Source organism: Festucalex cinctus, chromosome 18 (genome assembly GCF_051991245.1).
Source record: "Festucalex cinctus isolate MCC-2025b chromosome 18, RoL_Fcin_1.0, whole genome shotgun sequence".
In the NCBI taxonomy this organism is placed as follows: Eukaryota; Metazoa; Chordata; class Actinopteri; order Syngnathiformes; family Syngnathidae; genus Festucalex; species Festucalex cinctus.
The window spans coordinates 4,358,779-4,378,740 of record NC_135428.1 but is presented as its reverse complement, the minus strand read 5'-3'; the positions used below and the strand labels follow the sequence as shown (position 1 = coordinate 4,378,740).

At 39.5% G+C, this 19,962-nt stretch overlaps 2 protein-coding genes across 9 annotated transcripts; both read right to left on the bottom strand.

Annotated features, from left to right (window-relative positions):
- Window positions 1-387: 387 nt before the first annotated feature.
- tm7sf2 (transmembrane 7 superfamily member 2) lies at window positions 388-10,738 on the bottom strand. Of its 5 annotated transcripts, none has more exons than XM_077505194.1 (11): window positions 10,523-10,736; window positions 9,937-10,016; window positions 8,560-8,756; window positions 8,257-8,311; window positions 6,816-7,010; window positions 5,576-5,679; window positions 3,523-3,642; window positions 3,014-3,182; window positions 2,863-2,943; window positions 2,558-2,680; window positions 388-608 (listed from the first exon to the last, which is right to left on the bottom strand). In XM_077505194.1, the coding sequence occupies exons 2-11, from the start codon at window positions 10,007-10,009 to the stop codon at window positions 448-450; spliced, it is 1,278 nt and encodes a 425-aa protein (XP_077361320.1). In that variant the 5' UTR covers window positions 10,010-10,016; window positions 10,523-10,736; the 3' UTR covers window positions 388-447. The 5 variants fall into 5 exon arrangements, with proteins under 5 accessions (XP_077361320.1, XP_077361321.1, XP_077361324.1 ...); XM_077505195.1 differs by having other exon boundaries at window positions 10,388-10,533; XM_077505196.1 differs by having other exon boundaries at window positions 460-608; window positions 2,859-2,943; window positions 10,523-10,738.
- Window positions 10,739-10,892: 154 nt separating this feature from the next.
- Window positions 10,893-19,194, bottom strand: vps51 (VPS51 subunit of GARP complex). 4 transcript variants are annotated; one of them, XM_077505508.1, is made up of 12 exons: window positions 19,079-19,194; window positions 18,686-18,922; window positions 18,178-18,307; window positions 17,946-18,092; window positions 17,626-17,845; window positions 15,671-16,514; window positions 13,917-14,132; window positions 13,717-13,800; window positions 12,841-12,975; window positions 12,638-12,759; window positions 11,773-11,860; window positions 10,893-11,700 (listed from the first exon to the last, which is right to left on the bottom strand). In XM_077505508.1, exons 1-12 carry the CDS (start codon window positions 19,163-19,165, stop codon window positions 11,440-11,442), a joined length of 2,571 nt encoding a protein of 856 aa, XP_077361634.1. In that variant the 5' UTR covers window positions 19,166-19,194; the 3' UTR covers window positions 10,893-11,439. The 4 variants fall into 4 exon arrangements, with proteins under 4 accessions (XP_077361634.1, XP_077361635.1, XP_077361638.1 ...); XM_077505509.1 differs by having other exon boundaries at window positions 18,686-18,879; window positions 18,955-19,153; XM_077505511.1 differs by having other exon boundaries at window positions 11,591-11,700; window positions 11,773-11,810.
- Window positions 19,195-19,962: the final 768 nt, after the last annotated feature.

Sequence of the window (19,962 nt, the reverse complement as noted above, 5' to 3'; positions counted from 1 at the left end):
TTAAGGGTACACATATCAAAGAGGTTTTTGTTCATCTGGATATGCTACAGGTGCCACACAATTTTCATCGCCGTTGGACAATCGTAGCGGGACAGGGATCCGTTTAAGCTATGTCGGTTATCATGTATGGCGACTTTACAATATAAAATTTCTCGCCAGGCACGATCTGCGTGTAAAGTTTGGTGAGTTTTCGTTCACGTTTAGTGTCTCAAAAATGTGATTGTTTGCGGAAAAGAATAATAACAAATAAAAAGAAGAAGAAGAAGAAGAAGAATTCCTTCAGGAACAATAGGGACCTCGCAGCGGTTGCTGCTCGGGCCCTAAAAACAAACAAATCAGAATGACACTTTCATCAGAATTATTATTTTTAACCCCTCTTTCAGTCATGTCAGTCACATTCCGCCATAGAATAGTTTTGGTTGTAGTCCGCCCGTTGGCTTTTACTCCTCAGTAAATATAAGGGACGATCCTGTAGGGGACACGTCGACAATATGTGTCCCATGCAAGTCCATATTTGGCTCGACAGTGTTTCTCGTCACGGGCCTCACGGTGAATCAGCAGGACGGTGAAGTATATCACGTAGAAGTACGGCAGAAGATGTGAGAATCCTAACGAAAAAGAAGCAGATGGTAAAGAGGGAATTTGAGGATCATTATTTTTTTGTAAATGGCTGTATTGAACCTGCACATTTTCGTCTCCAGCTTTACAGTGGGTGGGCGTCATCATTCACCACTTAGACATGAAAAAAAAAGGGGTTTTATTTTCTCTTTTCAATCGAACATCCGTTCCGTTTGCTCGGTCAGGGGTTGTTCCGTCCGCCAGTCCTCATTGTGCTCATATTCATATTTCTTCCTCCTCGCAACTTTTGTGCTTCTCAGTTACAAAAGCAGCGAAACAATGAGTCACATCGTGTTTATGTGTCAGCGGTAACAAAAAGGGACTGACAGCCTCCATTTTTTTGAGGCGCTAGACAGGAACAATGAGACCAGACCTTGAATGCGTCTGGCATGATTCGCAACAATTCATCTGATAATAGAAGGAAGCGAGGGAACGGTTGTGGGTTGCAAACTGCACGACTTTGTCATACTGAAAATGATCAATCACTGAAAGTAGGACTATGTGTCACTACTATGCAGCTTTGTGTAGTTGTGGTACACGTCTTCTGCAGGACAACTAAAATTGGATTAGGAATCATAGTGAAAATGTATTGTTGATAATGTACCTTAATGAAATGTATCAATTATGTGGGTTTAGCTAGATAATTATACTGTGTGTATATATGTAGATATGTAGAAAAAACAATGGGGATTGTTTACCTCATAATTTGGACAAGTAACTAGTGATGTCAAAGTTAAAGCGTTAACTAATTAATTAATCACCAAAAAAATATCGCATTAATCATTGTCTTACCACAGATTAATCACACTATTAATTTTGACCGCAGATGATCCTTTTTAGCCGACAGCGGATGGTTACGTTAAACGTAGTTGTTGGAGTTTGAGCAATAAACATAACTACATGGAGGAAAGTAAAGCATTTAATAAATGTTTACATATGCCGTAATTTTTGAAGATGTCCTCATAACATTAAATGTCGAAAAAATTAATCATGATTAATCAAAATTCTAAGATGTGATCAATCTGATTAAAAAATTTAATCGTTTGGCACCTCTACAAGTAACACTAAGCCAAGGATGGGAAACTGGCAGCCCACGCTCGGGGTGGCCACTTGATTAATTTTTAAAAATGAATAAAATAGAAAGTTGGGGAATTAAAAAAAAAAAAAGAATTACATTAAAAAATATATTTATTTAGTATTATTATTATTTTTATTTATTTATTTATTTATTTTACAAACCCACCAATTCGTAAACACTGCTGAACATTCAATACACATTTTCCATGAAAAACTGAGGGCAACGTGGTTGTTATCCCAGAAAAACTGGGGGAAATTTAAAGTGTGAAAACATATTGGGGGGGAAAAAAAGGGAGAAAAAAAATTTCCACGATTATGCGAATCTGTGCAGCCTGAACGAAAATATGCAGGGGACTACTATAGCTTTAAATTGTAATATTACCAGTCACTACTAGATGGCAGACATGGCCTATAATTTCTTGTGAATTTCAAATTATAAGTACAACAATAATGTTGAATTAGCTGATTTTTGTGGAAAAAAAATGCTCAAGATAATTTGTTGCTCTTAATGTTGGTTTCTTGTTCAACAGTTATGAGCCGTCTTTGAATGGCAATTTTTTTAAGCACTGGAAAAAAAAAAAAAATCTTATGTGGCTATTTTGTTGTTGGATTAGGATTGTCAATCTTTTTTTTTTTTAATCTAAAATAGCATATTTGTCACACATCCAGTTAGGAAGTGTGTTGTCCTATGTGGCCCCAAGTAGTACTGACAAAAAATTGTGGCCCCTGCAGAATTGAAGTTGCCCATTCCTGCACTAAGTGTACTGCCAAGCCACTGTAAATTGGAGTCGTCGTAAGAAGACCACACGAACATCCAACATATCAAACGTAAACGCGCACACGTATGATGGTGTGTTCTTACCGCAAGGGAGAGACCAAGCCAGGGCCATGAGGAGATCACCCAAGTAATTGGGATGACGGACGAGACCCCACCAACCAGACACCAGCAAACGCTTCCCTGTTGCTGTGGCGATCGTCTCGAGCCCTGCGAGGAGGAGAGAATGTCGCAATCACTTCACACTAATGAGCATTTCACAATCACGCTGGCAGATGCCTTCGCTATATCATCATATTCCACTGACAAGAAAAGAAACCTTGAAATGTGAATCAGCAGGGTTTTGTTGATTCGTTAATAAAAAAAACAAACCAAATTGGTAGCTTACTGACTTGCAACACTTGGATGTGTGGGGTTCCTCCTGAATTGATTCTTCTGGGAGTTGGATTTTCGGAAAATATAATATCCGATACCTGAGGAGGACGAAGAGTATTTTAAGAATGGGAAAAAACAACAGGTTGTAACAGTGAGCATGGTGGTTACCATTTAAAGTAATTATAGCTGCAACTCCCAACGGACTCAGAGCTTGAGGATGTTCAACCAGATAAGCCGCCTGCAGGCTGTATGTGAAGGGAACCCAGGTCAGGTCACCGAAGACCAGCATGAAGCCAAAACCATCGTGCACAATGTCCATCGTGGTCAAAACTGCCTCCTGTTAGCATCAACAAATAGATGACAGTGAATTCACAAACAATGCATTCTGGGAAATATATATATATATATATATGCAAAACAGGCAAAGTGTTGCCGCATTTCATTTGCATTTGTGTTATTTTGTAAAACAATAGATTACAGTTGAGCTCCTTAATTTAGGTCTGGCCCAAAAATCGCAAAAATCTGCGTAAAATTGACGGCAATTGTTTTTAAGTTATATACCATTATTTTACCGATCCGGCCCACTTAGTAATATATTTTCTTCCATGCGGCCCCTGAGCTAATATGAGTTTGACACCCCTGTTTTAGAACAAAAAATACAAATCTTGACATCCCACCTCATTCCACAGAGCATCAGCCACATACAGCAACTGAAAACTGTTGACCAGGATCATGGCGAGTGACGGGGAGCCTCGAAGTTCCACTTCTTGCATCAGCATAGCAAAGTTTATGACCACCTGAAAGAAAAGCACATGGTGCGTTATAATATTCCATTTCGGTCTGCATTTCCAGTTGGGCATGCAACAGACATTGAACATCCCTACAATATAACGCTTTATTATTATTGTTGTTCCGATACCGATACTGCATTAAAACAGTGGTATCGGTATCAGTGACTACTCACAAGTAACATACCGATTCCAAAGCTAATATAGGATTTTGGATGCAGCATCTGGTGTCATGTGATAAGTGACATGTTCACTGCATGCCGATCTACGATATCCTATTGGCCCTTGAATGCTCTGAACCAATGGCAGGACAGCTTTGTCATGTTGAGGAAAAAAAACCTTAGGTATCGGTATGGTATCGGTATCGGCCGATACTGCAAAGATGGGTATCGGAATCGGTATCGGGGACCAAAAAACGGTATCGGAACAACACTAATTATTATTGTAGTATTCAATAACGGTATTTCACTTATTGCCATATCCACATTATATACTTGACTTATTTAGCCCATTATAGCAATGAAAAGTTAATATTTTGTCTATAATTAATTTGATACTTTCATTATTTTTCACGTACAATTAGTACTTTTAAAAACACATTTTGCAACTTGCTGTCGACTGAAAATGACATCACAAAGGGCTCAGGTAACCAATCACGGCTCATCTGTTTTCTAGGTTTGGTCATGTGGCATTCACAATCTGAGCTGTGATTGGTTACCTGAGCCCTTTGTGATGTCATTTTCAGTCGACAGCAAGTTGCAAAATGTGTTGTTAAAAGGTACTAATTGTATGTGAGAAAAATAATGAAAATATCAAATATATTATAGGCAAAATATTAATGTTTGACTAAAGCTACTACAATGGCATTTCTATTGTATTCTAATCTGTTTGCAAGGAGTGCAAATAGAGAACGAATAAGTGCCGGTTTACCCTGCATGCTTTATTATTTATTCATCTATGCCCTGAATTTCCAACACAAAGAAATCTTTATCAGCACAGTGGCTAGAAAACAGCAAAGCGAGAATGACCTCACGTGAGCGTCACCTCAGTTATCATCATTTGATTCCTTTCCAGGCGAGGAGGATTAAAAACCATGTGTGAAAATGTGTGGACAATTCATCATTACGTTGTTTTGTTATCATTTTTTCCCACTGCAAATTTTAAACAATATGTTATATCTCAAATGAACTGACTTGACCCCCTTGTGATTCGTACATGAACTGCACATGACTCTCGCAGTAAAACGCATCCTTGGACCAAACAATATCATATATTGATGTCCCATCTGTTCCATGTCACGCTTATGTTTGCATCACGTGCTTGAGACAAAGAGGTTCATTTACATAATTAACTGGTCATCTTGAAGCGCTATGATATTTTATAGTTCGTGAAAAGTGCTAAGATATGGCAAGCTGTCAAATAAAAATACCGTCTGTCAGACATTCAACCAAAATCTCCCACACGCAGTCGGGTGGGAGGTTTTTTGTGTTCTCTCCTACACTCAACTCACTCGAAAATGAGCAAATTGGCAAAGCCTTTACTGCTTCCACTGTAAACACAAAAAATGAAGAAAGATGTAACTTAACAAAAGGTATCATTACATCCAGAATGGGTTGAACAAATGCTTTGTGTCCAAACAAATTCAGATACTCAACTTTTTTTTTTTTGTTCATGCTTATTGCTAATTCACAGACAAAAACGTTAGAAGGTGCTTCAAAATATTCAACATATACCAAATGCCTCAGGTCAGTTGGGTGAGAATTCATTTTGTGAGTCTGTCGGTGGAAACTTAAAAAAAAAAAAAAACATCGCCACAACATGGAACAACATCGCCACCTAATGGCTGTAACCTCAAAGACGGCGCTTGGTTCCAACACAAGGTTAGTTTGTAAGATTCTATCATTTTCTGATGTAAATAACGGTTCTCTGAAGTTCTACTTACCCAGCCAATCAGACCTGGTCTGAGCTCACAGAAATATTTCAGGTCAAAATGGCCGATGCGAGGGTTAAGCTCCCGGCCAATGAAAAAGTCATACAGAGGATTTCCTTTAAAAAAAAAAAAAGAAAGAAAAATACAGTAAAACTTGTGAGGTATTTCCGGCATACACTGCAAACACTTTATCAAATTAAGTGTCTAATAATGTGCATTCAAACATCCCACCATGATTATTTAATGTTTCTCAAACAATTATGAAAACTAATGATTGAAAATAGTCTTAATGAAGAAACTAATAGGGACCAATGTTGACATAATCTGCTTCAATCAACCTTTCCCCACAAAGTTTAATCAATGTTCCAAAACTCCAAAACAACATGTCTCAGACTCAGAATTCATTTTAAAAACATCCAGAAAAGCAGAATGGATCGACTACGTATTTTTTTTCTTAATTGCATGTAATAAAGGCACATGCGTGAAAGAAGAATTTCTTGTTCTGTTTAATGTTTAAGGCCCAGTCTGCCGGTTTCACTCAGGAAAATGCACTTTTTAAATACAGGATTTCAACAAACTACTTCTCAATTTACAGATCTGGGCTTGTCTTAATTTCTGGTGGTGATTTTCTCCTAACCGCACCCCGCTCTGCGATTGGCGGGACGGGTGTAAACACCGTCTTTCCACAGAAACGTCCCGCTGTTTACAAAACAAACACAAAATGGCAAAATACAGGCTGGGCGTGGTGGGAGTTTAGGACAAAATCACCACCAGAAATTAAGGGAAGCCCAGATCTGTAAATTGAGAAGTAGTTTGTTTGTTTAAATCCTGTATTTAAAAAGTGCATTTTCCTGAGTGAAACCCGGCAGACTGGGCCTTTTACGATAAGGCACATCTGAAACATATGCCTTTGACAAACTGTGAATATCAGCCAGCAGTGGTTAAATCAGAACACTCGACTCTCTTCGATTTGAAAGTTCTAAAGTGGAGCCGATGTACAGGTAAAGCGGGTCACCTTATTGAGCGTGAGTGTTCGCTTAATGCCTGGAGCCGACTGGCAGCAAAGTGTTCGCTTACGAGGAGGACATTTTGCTGCTCTCGACAACAGCTTTTATATCTCCCATCTCAACCACTTACCCAAGGGAACATCTGAAACCTTCAGCATGGAACGTAACAAATAAAAGTACATTCACATCGAGGGCGGCTGTTGGACGGCTTTCTGCCTTTTTAAACGATGACGCTTCGTTCTCACCTGTGTTGCCCCCCAAAGCGAGAGCGTGGGGAGGAGCCCAAAAGGAACAAACGTAGAGGTAGAGGGAGAGCACGAAGGACGCTCCTGTTGCACACGCAGCCAGGGGCAACATCAGTTCGAACACGTGCCCCAAAGGAGCCTCCAACATCAGAAGCAACATCAGCAATGCGCCGCTGATGCACAAGCTATGAAAACCTGCAGGAGGGAAACAAACATACCAAATTGCAGATTAAAAGATGCATCGAGAAACATATAGTTTGTTTGTTCACCCGACACTCGCGTGGGTTTCCCACCCACAGTCAAAAAGCATACGTTAACTTAATAGAGCACTTTAAAACCAATACCAGGTATCAGTACCGGGCCGATATCCGGTAGGGATGTCACGATAAGGGCAATATCGTGATATTGCGATATTAAAACTGCCACAATATCGTCGTCGTCATGTCCACAATATTTAAAAGGAACACATTTGTTATAAAAGTCAGCTTGATTTCCATTTGTGCAGTTCTAGCACCCTCTAGTGCCTAACTGATTAGTGCAATTTAATTTTCATTAGGGATGTTTTGGCCTTCTATGTTTAAAATCTAGGCTAATTGTCAGATGAAGGGGAACCTAATTTGCTTGTGAAGCGATCAATGTGTGCTTGCATTAGCAAGTAAGTGCCTCAATATTGTTATTAGAGATTGTAGGTGGTTTATATGCATTGCTGTTTTGTACAAAGCACAATTTTGTGCTTTTTTTTTTTTTTTTTTTTTTTTTTTTTTAGTATGAGCTCTCTTTTTTACAATATTCTGATCTTTTTTAAATATCGCCAACGCCCCCACAATATCGTGATAATTATCGGATCGTGACCTTCATATTGTGATAATATCGTATCGTGATGTTTGGATGTCGTTACATCCCTAATATCCGGCCTTATTTTAAGGTATCGGTTAGGGATGCACGATAATATCGGTGGCCGATAATTATCGGCAATTATCGACCAATTTGACATCAAACAGATAAACCAGATAATAGAGAAATCTGCCGATAATTATCGGCAATTTGATTTCATGCAGATGAACCAGATAATAAAGAAATCCTGCAATAATTATAGGCATGCCACGTTGGTCCATCTGTGCTGGTTGTGGCTCATATCAATAAAATTCAACTTCATGGTGCTTTACGTACATTGAAAAAATTTTTTTTCAAGTTTATACAATCTTTCTTTAAAATTTTTCATCTTTTTTTTTGGGGGGGGGGGGGGATTTTTTATCTAAAAAATACTAGTGGTATTGAACATCCCTAATTGTGAGTGTGAATGATTATCTATATACTAGTTTGCCCTGTGATTGACTGGTGACGAATTCAGGATTTAAAAAACAAAAAACAAAACAAAAAAAACGGATGGATCACTATCGTGACCTTAATTGCGAGAAAAAAATAAAATAAAATAACGTACCGTTTATGGGATACTTGAGACATGTTCCATCCTTCAGCACTAATCCCTCAGAGACCTGCAGAAACATTATAAACATTATTAAGAATGGAATGGTATGAATTAGAAAGTGAAAAGAGAAGTGATTAATATAGAAGAGGTGAATTTGTATTTTTTTTTTTTTTTTTTTTTTTTTTTTTAAGAAAATTGTGAAAATCAGGAAACGTGAAATTTCGGTACGTGTGAATTTTTAGAATGTTGAAAATCCTTCCCAACACTGCTATATTGTATCACCTGTGATGGTGAACATTTCTAATGAACTCTTACCTTTCCAACTGGCAGCAAATATAGCAAAACATGCAAAGCTATCCAGCCTAGCAGGAGGACGGGAGCCAAAGGGTCCCACAGTTGGTCAAGTGAGGGCAAAGGCAGCGGCCACTGGAGCAGAGATGCGTCAGGGGATCGACTCGCGCAAATCAGGAAGAGCACCGTCAGTGGCAGAAAGATGGGAATGCAAACGGCCCCTGGGGATGTTCACACAAATGCAAGCAGACGGGATTTGAAGAAGCGAAGCTCTGAAATGTTATCGTAAATAATTCACACGTCTCAAAATTGTAGCTGTAACTAGCTCAGCTGCCAGCAGGAGTGCAACCGTTCCGTTTAGTTATGTTATATTTTGAAGCCTGCGAAACGTGGAGCTGACACCGTCAAAGCTTGTTTTTATTTCGAAAAAAGATTCTCTGACGCTCAGATTGATGGAAAAACAAAAGTCACATAGTTGCTGTGATGGGTTTGCGCTTTTTATCCTTCCATCCATCCATTTTCTTGACCGCTTATTCCTCACAAGGGTCGCGGGGGGGTGCTGGAGCCTATCTCAGCTGGCTATGGGCAGCAGGCGGGGTACACCCTGGACTGGTTGCCAGCCAATCGCAGTGCTCTTTTTATGTCATGCGCAATAACACGCACAGCTTGCACACACTGGAGGTGACGACTTTCTCAAACAAAGTATTCTATTCGATAAAAGTCTTTTTGGCTTTAAAAATGAAAGTGTTAAAATTATAAAGCACATCCAGCATTTTTTTTTTTTAAGACTAGTATCTATGTGGTAGCTACGTGTTATGAGGAAGCTCCTTAACTCATTTGCTCCCAATAACGTGTAAATACGTTTTTTATGTTGTAAGTGTCCCAAAGACGTACTTATACGTTTTTTTTTGTTTTTTTTTAATGCTAGAGCATACATAAGGCTTTGATGCAGCCTCTTAACTGCAAAGAACGATTGCAGAAATTGTAGTTATTACACAAACGGCCAGTAGGTGGCAGCAGAGCAAAGGAGATCAACCAGGGCCATGTAGAAAAAAAAAGCTAAATTACTTACAATTTTGAATAGATTTGAGAAAACTGATTAAACTTAGCTCTCTTCCAATGCTAATTGCTGTAAAACGGAAACAGATAGAAACATACTTTTTTTTCCTGATGAAAGAAGAGACTTAATCTTTCTTTTGATAGGTCAAAATCCAGTAAAACAGCCGGGAGAGAACGGGATTGTTTCTGTGAAAATGGCTGGGAGTGAATTAGTTAATTGGATGTGTTTCAAAATATAGCTAAACTGTATCAATATTTACATTTTTAAAATTGAAATGATACCAAAAAAATAAATAAACAGTGCCATGATGCTGACAGGAAGAGCAAGTGGAAGTGACTCACCAAGGGTTCCTCCAAACTCCCTCTCTGTGTTATGGGAAGCCTTGCCATTTGGTGCTTGACTCTTTGACCTCATTATTAGTCTGCGGCAAAAACAAGATTACAAGTTATGATGCGAGTACATTTTTGTTGATAATTAACCCTGAAATTCTGTACGTGAATATTAACGTATCAGTAAAATAACCACAGTGTGCAAACCTTAACTTTCATCTTTACTTTTGTAATCATACATCTACTCTAATATTATGCAGTTTATATGAAAGAGCTGTTCAAAGATAATACAGTCATGCCCACTTTTGATTGGCAATGTAGGAGGAATATTATTGTTACTGGTTATAATATGGAGTTATTCAATATCTTAGGTTGGACGTTTGGACCTCATTAGAGACAGCTACGTTTTTATCTCAATCGTTAGTTATCATTAGATGCAATTAACAAAAAGACAGGTACATGCCTGCAGCTGAAACGGAGCAGAATGGGTCAAATTACCGCCATTTCCTAGTTTTCTTTTTCTCTTCTCATAGTTCGAACTAGTTAACTATACAACAAGCTTAACAACGGTTGGAAAAAAAAAAAAAAAGTTAGGTACCTGACGTGACGTTTTGTTCCTAAGTGTACGTCCAAGAAGTGCAGCACTCGAGCAGTCTTCCAATGGACCCACCCCCACTCAACGCGTTTCTAAGACGCGTACGATAGCTCGGCCAATCACATCACGCAATAGAATCTGAAGAGGGCGGGGACAAGAGACTTCGTCCAATCAGATCTTTTGCCTAGGTGGCGTCAGCAATCACCGCACAACATTCACACTGCTAGATAGACGTTGTGAAACACCTGAATTAAATATGATATAAAATAAGATATAGTTACGACAATGTGATGATTTCGAACAGCTTGAGAACCGATGCTGTTCACACATTACATATACAGTACAGCACATACAAAATGGCAAACAGCACGAAGAGACTGCAACACGTTTATTGAGACATTAAATTCATTGTATGATTCAATCACAACTTAAATGGTACAATGGCATAACGTGAACATTGCGAAATAACTGCCAATGCTGTTAATTAAATACCAAACATGATTTGCAAAGAGAGATAACAAAATAAAAAATAAAAAATAAAGACTTGCTTCACCATCATTTAGTTATTTGATTGTAGGGACAACCTCATATGTTAAGTACTGTATTGAACATGGCTACAGTTATAGGAAGTTTTTATTAATAAATACAAACATAATGCGAGATATTATTCTGTGTTTTAAATTCAGTGATTCGAATTGTTTGGAGCACCAATATGAAGAAAAAAACACTAAAATGAGGTTTTGGACTGATTCTTATCAGTCCACACTTAATAGTGTTCGCTTACTAACCGTTTTATTAGTGTCTTGGGAGTTAGTTACGTTTGCATGCTATAGCTAACAATTAGCAGTAAACAACAAAACTATACGACTCCATCCAGTGTTTGAGAACATCCAGTAGTTTTGCTCACGCTCCGGCGCACTTTAACCTCGTTCACAGATAACTTCAATGACGCTCTGCTCCATCGGAGCGGGATCCAGGCAGCGGTGGGCGGAGCTCCCGACTATCTCATCCAGCAGGAAATGCACGAGGTTCTCGTCCGACACAAAACGCCACAAGTACATCTGCAGGTAGTGGCAGTCCACCTGGATTTGCTGCAGGCCGTAGCGGCCAAAAGTGCGCAGACGCACGCACTCCAGGAACGTCTTCAAGCTGATTTTGATGATTCCCGTCATGACGGAGACCTGCAACAACACAGGAAAGAGTGACGTGTGTGCGTTTGGGAGGGAGAACACACGGGGAAGGAGCGCACTCACCTTGTTGAACTCTACTGAGCTGAAGATGTCAATGCGCTCTGAAAACAATTTGTGAATGTTGCTCAATAGATTGGTGTCCATGGGAGCACTGCAGAGACGGCAAATCATATACTATCGTAGACCAAAAATTAAAATTCTCTTCCCTGCATTTAGCAAGCAACTGTACACCGGTTTAGACGATTATTATACTTGTACACAGTATACTTGCGGTTTATTATTCACTCATTCACCTATTTGAGCATTTTCCCCCAAAGAACATATCACCAGATATTTGATGGGGAAAAAAAAATCATAAATGTGTTTTTGTAGGCACGTTTGATAACATTTGCGGCAGACCAAAACAAATATGAGTATTCAACTCTTGAGTTGTCACCAATATCGCTAACATAAAATTTCCTAATAATAACTATTTATCCCCAGGATACGATTTTCCCTTAAAATTGCATGAAATTAATGGCAATATTCTAGTCAGTTAATTTCACATTTCTATGGATAGTTCCAGATCAAAATTCTAGTCATTGTTTTTTGGGAACGAAATTTAACGTATCAAAAGTAATAGTGGTAATCATGACATGGTACTGGATTGAAAAAAAGCAGTATCAAACATCCCCAATTAAGATCTGAAATTAATTACTCACAGACAGTTGGAGTCAAAAAGCTGTACAACAAACAAATTGTCTGGTAAATGCAAAAATTGCGATACAAGCTAACAGTAGCCAAAGCAGGTAAAGTTTTAACATGATACGCATCACATGTAATTAACACTTTAAATTTCTTTTCCAGTGTGGCAGAAACACTTTTGTAGATTTCTGTTGTAACCGAAAAATATCTTTCATCCCTGATGTCGTCAAACGTACTCCTTTACCTTGGGGTGTAGCTCGCAGCATAGCGAGTTTGCTGCCTTGAGCTGCTGTAGACCGAGAAAGTCCTTTTGCTTGAGTCACTACTGTGCGCTTTCCTCACACCTTCTTCATACAGAAGACCCACCTAAGGTGACATATAGGATACAGGAAGTCAGCTTAAAAGGATAGAAAGAGAAGATGGCGCTATTTCGACCAAATATGTCACCTGCACGTCAATGGAGGTGGTGTCCTCGACAACTCTCTTCATCACCGCGCGCACGTTTCGCGGCTCGATGGTGTTGACCCAGTCTCGGGTTTCGACACTCTTTCGAAGCATCTGGGAAATAATTAGGCCCTGAACCTGCAAATATGAACACACAGCGTTAAATGAAATAAAGCTTAATGAGCGGTCGATGCTACCTTCCCGTTAGCATTGGCTAACTTCCTGTTAGTGCTAGGCTAGCGATGTTTCAAAAACAAAGCGTGTTTTGTATTTAAATATACAGTGGTTAACGTTGTGTATTTCGTTTTACAGTTAAGTCCAATTGCGGTGTCATTAAACATCTTCAACGACGCTTCGGGACAACATACGCTACACACTTGCTAGTTGCTAATGCTACGCAAGAAAAATGGTGCATTCAGGGTACTTAAAAAAAAAAAAGTATGTGTCTATCTGTTTCCATTTTGCAGCAATTAGCATTAGAAGAGAGCTAAGTTTCATCAGTTTTCACAAATCTATTTAAAATTCTAAGTAATTTAGCTTTTTTTCTACATGGGCCTGGTTGATCTCCTTTGCTCTGCTGCCACCTGCTGGCCGTTTGTGTAATAACTACCATTTCTGCAACCGTTCTTTGCAGTTGAGAGGCTGCATCAAAGCCTTCTGTATGCTATAGCATAAAAAAAAAAGAAAAAAAAGGAAAAAAACGTATAAATACGTCTTTGGGACACGTAAACATAAAAAAACAGTATTTACACGTTATTGGGAGCAAATGAGTTAATGAAAAGACATTTTATTGTTAGTTGAGATTCATAAACAAGACTGACTTGATCAAAAATATTTAATGCAAGAATTCAGGTGTCAAAGCGAGCATGAGATTTCTACCTTGACGTAATGGTTCAGTAGTTTCTGTGCTGCCTCCCTGGCTTCTGCACACAGAGCAGTGACGGCCGTTACTGGACTGTGATGCTGAAAATGTACAAAAACGAGGAAATGTTTAAGCTAGAAATAAAGCTAAATGAAATAATTCGCCACAAAGGCCAGCATGTGGAGTTGATAATATGATGATGACGACAAGCTATTACCTGTGACAGGAACTGTTCGTCGGTAAGTGTGAGTATGTAGGAGATTGTCGAGGTTTCATAGTCCAAGCATAGCCGGGAAAGGAGCAACAGGAGGGCTGGCGGCGTCGATCCTCCTTTGTCTCCGGCACTCTCGCAAAACTGACGCGAGGACTGACACACAAACTTGATGAAACTCACGATCAGGCTCTCGCGGACACCCTGGCAGCAAAATTCACCCTAGAACAAGAAAATGAATTGATGTCGCATTAGAAATAGGGATGCAACGATAATGGCAATATCGTGATATCGCGATATTAAAACTGCCACAATATATCGTCGTCGTTATGTCACGACATTAAAAGCAGCACATCTGTTTAAAAAGTCAGGTTGATTTCCATTTGTGCAGTTAGCACCCTCTGGTGGCTATTTTCTTTAGTGCAGTTTAATTTTCACAATGAATGTTTTGGCCCTTGTTTAAAATTAACGCTAATGGTCAGATGAAGGGGCACGTCATATTATTATTATAATATTATTATTATAATAATATATATAGTAATATATATTGCCGGGACTTTTTAGAATTATCATGTTTTTTGTTTTTTTTACAATATTGTGACTTTTTTTTTGTATCACCAACCTCCCCACAATGTCGTGATAATTATCATATCGTGACCTTCATATTGTGATAATATCGTATCGTGATGTTTGGATATCGTTACGTCCCGAATTAGAAACGGCCAAATAATTAACAGCAAAATGTCTTCAACACAGCTCGTTGATATCATTAAGCACACCCTAACTATTAGGGGTGTGAATTGCCTAGTACCTGACGATTCGATTCGTATCACGATTCACAGGTCACGATTCGATTCGATACCGATTAATCCCGATACGAATTTATAAGTCGATTGTTGCGATTTTTTTTCATTCAAATTTAGAAAATACTAATCAGTAAGCTTGTAGAGTGTAAGATTTATATGAAAATGTATTATTTATTTATCTGAAATTTCAGTCTTATAGAGGTTGTAATTTGTTTCATGTTTGAACAGCATTGAAATAAAATATTAAGGCTTAATGTTCTGTTCATATAACATTCTTCCATGCTTAAGGTGTGAATCCTAAAAATAAAAAATAAAAATTAAAAAAAAATAAATAAAATAAAATAAAAAAAAAAACGATTTTGCCGATTATTGAATCGATTCGAGAATCGCGCGATGTAGTATCGCGATATATCGCCGAATCGATTTTTTTTAACACCCCTACTAACTATGCATTTGACTATTCACTAGGGCTAAGTTTAAAAATAATTAAAACAAAAAAAAAATCAATATCGAATCCATTTTCCTTTTCAAGCCAGATATCAATTCATAAAACCATAAATTATTTTCTCTTTTTCCCATAAATTCTTAACGAAAACGAATCTTTTTTAATATATATATATTTTTTACATCTTACTGTTTTCTTGAAATTTACTGTTAACATGAATTTATTTAAAAGTATTTTTCTTACATTTATGAAAGACCTGACTTTTTGCACTTTTAAGACAATTAATAACACGTTTATTTTCATTAATAAACTGAATCATTTGACCAGTTACTGCCTCGGTTACGGTACTTTGGAATGTAATATTTGTGGAGTTTTTAAATCATGTCCTTGACATGATAAAAATAGATAGCGATAAATAGATGAGCCATAATTGATCGATATCGGATTGAAGTGAATCGAAATGTAATCGATTGAGGAAATTAGAATCAATACCCATTCCTAGAATTCACCTTAAAGTAGGGCTTGTTGGAGAAAGTGATGTCCTTGGCCGTGAACAGATGCACCGACGCCAACACGGACTTGATCTGATTTAAGATGGAAGCTGACAGGGAGGACAGCAGCTCGGGGAGGCCGCTCGGCGCGTCTCGGCCCGAGCCGGCCCCCGGAGCGGCCAGCGAGAGGCGAGGCGTCGCCAGGGCCTGCCGCACGTCCGTCAAGCTGTCCACGTAGAAGCTCTGGAGAGCGGCGAGGTACTGCTTGACCCGCTCGGTGGCGGCGCCGATCACGATCTCCGTGCCTCGGTTCGGCACCGAGGAGCCCGGCAGCAGCTTGGCCACGGCCTGCAGCCTGCGGTGAAATCGGTCAAGGGCGCGCACCAGCAGGGAGTTATCCGACACCCCTTTTTCCTCTTGGATCCGGCGCTCCACGAGCGAGAAATAGCGAGCGGCCAGATCGTCCACGAAAACGTGCAGCTTGCCGTTTGCCATCTGAGGAATATTCTTGGATGCCAGCTCGCCTGTCTGAGCGTGGTTGATGAAAAGTTCCTGATATGACGTAATGACTAAACACAAGCTGCTGACGAACTCGTTGCAGCCCCTGTCGATGAACTCCAGGATGTCGGTGTTGGAGGAGGGCGACGGGAGGCCGGCGGGTGGCGACTTGCGCGCCGGCGCACCTTTCACGGATGACGCGGTCTGGCTCGGTCTTATCTCAGCCTCCAGGCCCTGCAGGTCCGATTCCAGGCGAGAGCCCGCATGGCTCAGGAACTTTTCACAAAGCTCCTCTGCTGGCTCGTCCAACTGCAGCAGCAGCTCCACGCACTCCGATAAGTCTTTAGCACTTGAGCCGCCGTCCCTGGGAACAAAATAGCACCACGGGAATACACGACTATTGGATAGTAGGGATGTCACGATAAGGGCAAAATCGTGATATTGTGATATTAAAACTTCCACAATATCGTCGTCGTCATGTTCACAATATTTAAAAGGAACACATTTGTTTAAAAAAGTCAGATTGTTTTCCATTTGTGCAGTTCTAGCACCATCTAGTGGCTAGTTTATTTGTGCAATTGAATTTTCATTAGCTCTTTTACTGCCACGTTATTAAAAAAAACAAAAACAAAAAAACACCCTGCCGGCTGATTTCAATTATTTTAACTCATCTTTCAAGGCAAACAGAGTATTGTCTGCTTTTACTACATATACAAGTTGTGTACCAAATGAAAGATCGCATTCCTTTCTTTAATTAGAAAAAAAAAGTTTGTTTCTACCTTATTCCGTTCTTTAGTAATCACCATTTCAAAATACGTAATTTGAGTGACATTCACGTCATCTTTGAAAACGTTCTATTTAATCAGATTTCATCATGTTTCATCGGAATTAAATACACCTTCAGCCCATTGAATAGAGATATAAGGCTGCCATCTTCTGGCCATAGTTAGTGGGTGTTTTTGATTCCACAACCCATTGACCAGGCAGCGCTGCACTTCGACGTTGTGCTGCCCAGTGATAAAAAAAACAAACAAAAAACAAACAAACAATAAAACAGAAAAAACGTAGTTGACGTCATTTAACATTTATGGTGGCATACAGCATGATTTTACTAATCGTTATTAGACGTTTTTGGCGGTCAAAGAGTTAGGGATCTTTTGGCCTTCTATGTTTAAAATCTATGCTAATTGTCAGATGAAGGGCAACCTAATTTGCTTGTGAAGCGATCAATGTGTGCTTGCATTAGCAAGTAAGTAAGTAATATTCATTTTTATTTTCACTTTTAAACATTTATTTATTTAGTTAGTTAGTTAGTCATTTATTTATTTCGAATTTTGGCAGTTTTGGTCCTCCGTAGAAAACGGCATCACAGTCGCTCAGGGCTCAGGAAACGACCAATCATGGCTCACCTGTTTTTGTTTTTTGTTTTTAAGTTTAGCCGTGATTGGCTGTTCGAGACATCAACAAAAACTGACCTGAACTTCTGCCGAAGCTCCTGCGCCAGCTTGTCCATGATGGCGTGACAGTCATCCTGAATGCCCTTGAAGGACGGCATGTGGCTGTACTGCTGCAGCACGCAGCGAGCGCGCCGGTGCGAACTCACTGCTTGAGCGTAGGCTTGCAGCTCCAAGCATTTGTTTAATCTGGCAGGCAGTTCAAACAGGAACTGCAACTTTCTCAACAAAGTGTGGACCCCTGAGGAAGGCGTAAAGAATACAGGACAAAAAAAACAAAACAAAACGTTAAGTCATGCCGCAACCCCTTTGACAAAACGCTGAAGTTCACAATGTGTCACCTGAGAGTTTTGTAATCTGAGCATGCTGGTCTTCAAGGGTACCACTGATGCGAGCACTGAAATCAGTGATTGCCGCCATGTTTGCAGACAGACAGTCCATTTCATCCTCCATCTTTTTGAAATCATTTTTCATCTTTCTTATGGTGTCTTTAAAAGAGAGAGGTGAGACGATTGGGATGATTGAGGATAAAGCTTTCGTCAGTTATTTCAGGACAAAAGCAAATCCACTCACCTGTAGCCGATATGAACTTGTTGTAATTTTCATAGACCAGCGTCTGCATGTCGCTATCCAATGAGCGGATCTGCTTGACCATGCAGGTCTCCTGGTCCATCAGTTCTGCAAGAGAGCATTCCCTTCGAAGCTGAATTGGGACACACAATGCTCACTGGTTAGCCACGCACAAATGACCATTGCCCTAATGCAGGGGATGTTATTAATTTTATTTACTTATCCACTTATATTAAATTTTATCTTGTGTGGTTTTTTTTAGTTGTCTTTATATTCCATGATTGCTTTTTACTCCATGTACAGCAATGCCTATAATATCTTGCCATAGAGAAAATAAATATATATTTGTCAATAAATAAGGGTTCGATGAATGCACAACTAACTGGCGGGGTTCAGTAGCTCCATTAAGGTTAAGAACCTCTGGCCGAAAATACTCAAGTCTGTACAAACATTGCAAAGAACAATGGCAACAAAAAAAGTGTTATTGTGACAGGAGGGGCACCTGTCTCACCTTGTTTAGGTAGTGCTCTGGGTCGAAATGCGGCCCGTTGATGTCACAGGGATCAAGGGACTGAGGCTTCTCATCCGCTTTTCCTTCCTCGTTGAGTCCGTAGTAGAGCTTCAACATGCCGTGGACCCTACGCTTCCTCCCGGGGTCCTCAGTGGCCGGGGCTTCGGCTTCCATTGCAAACGGCGGCCGATTGACTGAAGTAATAATAAGGCTGTCAGTCAGATGACGAACGGCCAGCTAGCAGGAACAAAAACAGAATGTTTACGGACAGAAAGCGGAACCCGGGTGAAAAGCAGCTGTGCAATTTCCCTGCAGTTTCGTGATTTACATACAGTTTCCAAGAAATAGCTATATGCTTTAGTAAGGGCGTTTAACACCTAAGCCGAAACACACCACTTCCGGATGCGTAGCACTGTAGGCGTTGCCATTGCAGTTGTGTCGACAGAGACAGACTGTCAAGACGCTATCCGTGACACGCATGCGCAGAAACCGGCTAGTTTGGACCGACAACTACGGCAACAACAGAGGGCCAAACTCGTTCACTCACGCATTTGAAACAGACATTAGCCCAATAACCCTGACATAGAGCCGGTTCATAATAAATCCTATACCCTGACGTGCACCTCCTTCATCGCCGACGCCAGGTTAAATTTATAGAATTGCACCTATAACAAAAAAAATAACTCATTAATCAAAATAATATCGTAGTGATAATCATTTTGAGTTTAAATGTATCGCGCATGCTTATAAAATATTTGTTCTAGTGTAGTTGCCGTAGTTGGCGATCCAAGATGGCCGATCTTCTGCGCATACGGGTCACCGATCGCGTACCCATAGAGTTGTGCTTCCGGGTAATGGACGTGGGCATGAACTACAGCGTTTGACATGTTTCATTTAAAATCTAGATAAAACTAATTATAAACACAAACTACGTGTCCCCAATAATTGAATACAGGGAGTAACAAGTTAAAAAATAATAAATAATGGGGATAAACACTTGAATTGGTCAAGTAACCAAATTTTGACAAGTCTTTCCGCTGGGAAAATATTGCAATGTAATAAACCCCAACAATGAAAGTTAATTAAAAATGAGTAAATATGAATAAAATGCAGTTTCAGTGGGCATACGTCAAGTGATTAGGTGGACTTAAAACATGTCAAACACATTATACGATAAACAAAATTCAACACTTGTGAAATGAGAGCTTTATAAAGTAACCAAGATTTTTCATAATACAACATATAAAACCCGAGAAACTATAGAAAACGGCCTCAAG